This window comes from Acyrthosiphon pisum, chromosome A1 (genome assembly GCF_005508785.2).
Source record: "Acyrthosiphon pisum isolate AL4f chromosome A1, pea_aphid_22Mar2018_4r6ur, whole genome shotgun sequence".
NCBI classification, from domain to species: Eukaryota; Metazoa; Arthropoda; class Insecta; order Hemiptera; family Aphididae; genus Acyrthosiphon; species Acyrthosiphon pisum.
Genome location: NC_042494.1, coordinates 110,471,638 through 110,477,207, shown reverse-complemented (window position 1 = coordinate 110,477,207; position 5,570 = coordinate 110,471,638). Strand labels below are relative to the sequence as shown.

The window sequence follows — 5,570 nt, the reverse complement described above, 5'->3', positions numbered from 1 at the left end:
CGTTATTTTTTGTGCGAATTCACATATTTTAGGTTTAAGAACATTTTTTTGCATATTTCATTGATTTTACGAAAAATTTTTTTTTTAACTTAATAGTTTAACAAAAAAAATATTAGATTTATGACAACCAAAATTCTAAATTTTATAATATCGTGTTATACCCGATGCACTCCACAATAATATTACAATCTCTATAATAGTACTGAGAACTCGTAGGTATTAGTCAAGGTTATAGATACGATAGATATTAGATACGAGATATACGTGACTGCCGACGGGCCCGTATTTATTTTTACCCAAATTTGAAATTTACCACTGTAATAATATATTGTACCATGATATAAAATATACATTGAAAATCGTAGGTAATTCCTAAACTATTATGTCGTTATCAGTTTAAACACAATATTATTTCTGTTCATTGTAATACTACGTAGGTATATCGGCGTGCGAGTGACTTCATTGTACAGTTAGTATACTAGTACACTAGTCAGTAGTTAGTGTTTCGCCCATCGAGGATCGCAGTGCCATTTTTATTTAATATATTTTCTGACTTCATTGACTTCATAATGCCTAAAGATAAACAATCATTGTCTAGACGACTTAAATCTTTAATTTCTGAGTTTGGCGAAGATGTGTTTTCCATAGATAATGTTGTTTTATTTTGTAAACATTGCGAAGTTAAAGTTGATCCCGAAAGACAATCCAGTATTACACAACACATAAGAACAGAAAAACATCGTCGCGCTATAGATCGTCAATTAAATCAAAAAACTCAAAACAGCCAACAACTATTAACAAATCTAACGTCGAAAAACTCAACTTTTAATATGGATTTATGCAGAGCATTGATATCAGCTAATATACCACTGAACAAGTTACAAAATACAGAGTTTCGTAAATTTTTACAGTTATGCACTTAAAAAGATATTTTTAGTAAGAACTCTAGAAGATTAAAGTTTGATGACACACAGGATGACACAGCTACACATAAGGGACGCAGCGCGGTACCTAATATAAATTTGTAATTTTGTATGTACAATTTATTTTGTTAAATAAATTGCATAGTTTCGCATATTTTCCAATTTTTTACTGCATATTATACCGCATATTTTGATGTTTTTTAACGCATATGTATGCGCATATTTGAGTACTTTTTAGCGCTTAAAGTTCCGAGCCTTGATTATCAGATATCAACATACCGTCCAAGAGTGAAATGATGCAGCTGGTTTTCACTGATCTACGAAGAAATATACCTAAACCTTTGGCTGAAAGCTGGGATTCGAAAAGTTTACGGGTGCATAAAAGATATGTTACTATGCATAACATGGCCGTAATGTGTACAAATTCCTCAGTGGAAGTGACAGAGATTGTGTAGCGATCAACGCCAAATCTAAAGTTTCTGCAGGTCACCAGAGATGTACGGAGACCAGAATTTTCGGAACATTGTAATTCCAAGAGTTTGCTGGACTGCAGGCTATGTGTATCTACGCCGAATATCCCCCATGCATACACGTCGTTCTTTTTGGTGCCGGGCGAAGAAATTCGCCAGGCGGTTGTTTTGTTGTCGTGGTTCTATTGACATGATAGACCTGTAATGTACCTGTATTATAGAGTTTAAAAGGTTTTTAAACGTACCCTCCCCTCCCACCGTTATCATACCACTATGTTCGCTGGTACTATTGTGTCCGGTCATGATTCTGAAACCGTTTATCGTGTCCTCCATTGTAGTTTGTACCAAGTTAGTGTAGGTCTGCCTCACGTTTTCATGCACTGTACGTCTGTACCACCGTCGGCTCTTCGCCACCTGTTGTGTGCCGTTTCGCAGTCATATGTCTTAGAGCTGTATACACCTTCTAACTTTGCTTTTGCGCCAAAATAATGTGATATTGTACAATTATATTCTGTGGTAATAATTTAATGATGTCATAATGTAACAACGTAATAATGTATTAATGTAATAACAATGTAATAATGTAATACAAATGTAACAATGTATCCACTGGTATCAATCTGTTGATGTAGACGCCGTTCGTGTCGTAGATCCGTTATGGTAATCGTTAGAATGTAGAGCGCGCTACTACCATGGCGCCCTCCGCTAGCTCATTTTTTACCTCTAACAATACTAGCTAAAGTTAGTGTGGTATAATTGTAAGTATTTTTAACCTCAAACCAAGGGGCCGAATGCTTTTATAAAAATATCCATAAGTTGTATTATATATATAAATAATAATTACATATTATTGCAAAACATATTATTAATAGCACAAAAAAGCATTACCTATAAAAATAATTCTAAACAAACCTAAGACCTACTCCTCAGAAAAACTTTTTAAAGATATGAATGTCTTCGACGTAAAACAATTATTTTATAAAAATGCATTATATTTTACATATAAACTAAAAATAATAGAATTCAAACAGATCACGCGGACAACTCGCCAAAATGACAAAATAACTATTCCTACAATCAAAACTTTGAAATCCAGTAGATACTTCGGTAAAGTAGGCCTTGAAATTTTAAATAACGTCCCTCCTCATATCTTAAATTGTCAATCATACTCAAAATTCAAACTTCTTATAAAAATATGGCTAAAAAATTCATACGCCATAACTTAATTTTCTACTTGTTTTCTAATTATCCTATATCTTTCTTGCATACAAAAATCAAATAACCACTATCTTTTCTTTTCTTTATCTATTATTTTATAACTGTTTATTACTATATTTTTGTTTTTATTTTTATTTTATTTTTATTTTTCTTGTTTCAACTAAATGTTAATATATAATTAATTAACTAATTTGTAAGACTCCAACTCACCACTGAGTGAAACCTCGTATTGGTGAGTTGGGCCAAATATTTCTGTTATTATATAATAAGTTACTATTTTAGTAATTACGTGTTTTTGTGTAACATTGTTACTTTTACATTGCATGTTTAATTGTTTTATGGCCAAATAAAATATTATTATTATTATTATAAAAATATATTTACAAATTATGCTATACTCTGCTGCTGTAATTTACATGAATAAACGTTTTTGTTATAATATTATGTTATATATTTGGTTTAATAATATTATCGATAAATGTGTCGACACGTTTGTGTAAAATTAATTTATGTGGTTTGCGGAAATTGTGTGTACCTATTGTTCTGGTTTAATACCTATACATTTGGTTTTTTTCCAACCAGTGTAAAAATCTCACGAGGAATATTTGTATTGAATTCTCAAATTTTTGACCAAAGAACAACAAATGTTATCAACAGGGTACATCGAAAAAAAAACAAAACTTCTGCGATATCACGTCAAGAATCATGATAAAAACCATTTTAAGACCCCTTATAATATTATTTTAGGTAATATATTATGTTATCAATAAAAATAAAATATCTTTATAACTGGTTTCATTAAACGAGTATAGCCCAAAATATCTTATATTATATGGAAATTGGATATTAACTATTAATTTTAACGTAAGACACTAATGCTGGGTTCCATAAACAATTTGTTAAATTTAATGGTTCACTAAAAATGTTATGCACCAATCGTGAAATACTAAATCTTGTTTAAGACCATTAGTTCACTATTGATTCATTAAGATGATGTCAGTGCACTATATTTTGTTTTTCACTCTAGCCCACACGTAACATAGACAAAATACATTTAGGCATAATCATTTTTTCTATGATTTTAAGTAATCTTAGAGTAAAATCACCCATTACAATAATTATAGAGAATAACATATCGATTTTAAATTTTATTGTTATTTGACTTATTAAACTTTCAAAATAAACGAAAAATTTTGTATATTTAAATGATATTTTAATAGTTTTGAGACAATATTTAAACAAAATGATAATATGTCATGCTCTCAAAAATATTTTCTATATTTTTTGTAATGAGTGATTTTACTTTAAGATAACTTAAAAACATAGAAAAAAATGATTCTGCGTAAAAGCGTTTTATCCATATGGTGTGTGGGCTAGAGAGAGAAAACAAATATTACGCTGGCATCCTCTTAAATGTTTTGTGCAACCCTGTATTATTATTTAAAAAACCTTTTACAATCCTGCAAATATTTTTTCTGCATAATTTTAAGTCGTTAAAAAACAAACATTTTTCAAATATAAAAATATTTAAAAATTATATAGGACCTAGGTAATAAACTTCTTATCCAAAACTTGATCGACAACAATTCCGTATAGTAATAAATAAGTCAGCAAACTCTTTAACACCAGTCACCAAAACAAATTGAAGGATCCAGTTGTATTTTTAAAAACTCACCATGTCATGTACTCTATACATAGTTTAACTGTAAAATATCTGCAGCTGGCAACACAATCTTGAGTAATCAATAACAAAACGTTTAGATGATTTGACGAAAGTTTATAACAAATTATGTAATATTATAAAGCAGAATCACAATTAAGGGGATCGAATCACTGGTATTTTTCGTACGTTATAGACCAATAAGTGGTGGTAAATTACACATACTTCTGAATGTCCAATTTTAATTTTTAATATATGTATGATTTCTTTAAAAATAACTAGGCTTTCTAGAAAGTCGTTTTTCAATTTTCAATCTTAAAAGACCATACAATTTGGATATTTTTTTAAAAAATCTCATGAAATAATAAAATTGCATTACATTTGTATTTGGGGTTTTTGGGTTTTATATCAAAAAAGTGGTTCCTACAAAGCATAGTCTAGGAGCTTACGAATTCAAACCGTTTTTCGAAATTACAATCAAACTTCAGGAAGTATGTTTGATTTACTATCGATTTTAGTAATTTTTATAGGTAATGCATGTAATGTGCGTGGGCGTTCAAAAGTGGCACACGACAGATTCCGAACGTATTTACGCACGTATTTGCACACGACCACACTTCGTAACGAATACAAGACATGGAATTACCTATACGCGACCCCTTATTACATCACCGCCACCAATTCCATTAAATAGATTCATTCAAAATCTTAATTTAAAAAAGATAACTGTTAATTAACTGTTTTTATTGTGTTTTCTATTTATTATTGTACTCTGTTTTCAAATTAGGAGTTAATTATATAATAGGTATACCTAATCATAATCATAAAGCAGACAGTTCTAATTATTTTAAAATTAAGAGGCAACAAAAGTTTGATACTTAGGATTAATGTAAGATTGTAATTTGAAATGGACCATCTACCTATAATCTATATACAAAATATCAATATGCGCCTACGAATTATTATATATAAGTTATATTGTTTGAATAAAACTCTCTCCTCAGACACTACGAAAATTGTTTATTTGTCACTGTATCAATGTATCTTACAATACGGCATAACTATAATATGCTGGTTGTACTTCCTATATAAAAAATGTACTATATCATTTGCTTTAAAAAATGATGTTAAACTTTGATCCGTAAATAAGTAGGTAAACGTAAATCTGTAAGATAAGATCTAGATGTCAATTATTCTAAAAAAGGTATTTATCAGACATTTTTATCAAATTTTATAGAAAACAATTTGAAATGCCTACATATACCATATATACATACATAGTAGTATAATATATATATA

At 29.5% G+C, this 5,570-nt stretch overlaps 1 protein-coding gene across 1 annotated transcript; it reads left to right on the top strand.

The window, feature by feature from the left end:
* Nucleotides 1-569: 569 nt before the first annotated feature.
* On the top strand, nt 570-923 carry LOC107883303 (CGG triplet repeat-binding protein 1-like). The gene has a single exon (XM_016803028.1). It carries the CDS (start codon nt 570-572, stop codon nt 921-923), a length of 354 nt encoding a protein of 117 aa, XP_016658517.1.
* Nucleotides 924-5,570: the final 4,647 nt, after the last annotated feature.

Excerpts from the sequence above, each read along its gene's own strand:
- LOC107883303 (XM_016803028.1), top strand. The coding sequence starts at position 570 with ATGCCTAAAGATAAACAATCATTGTCTAGACGACTTAAATCTTTAATT.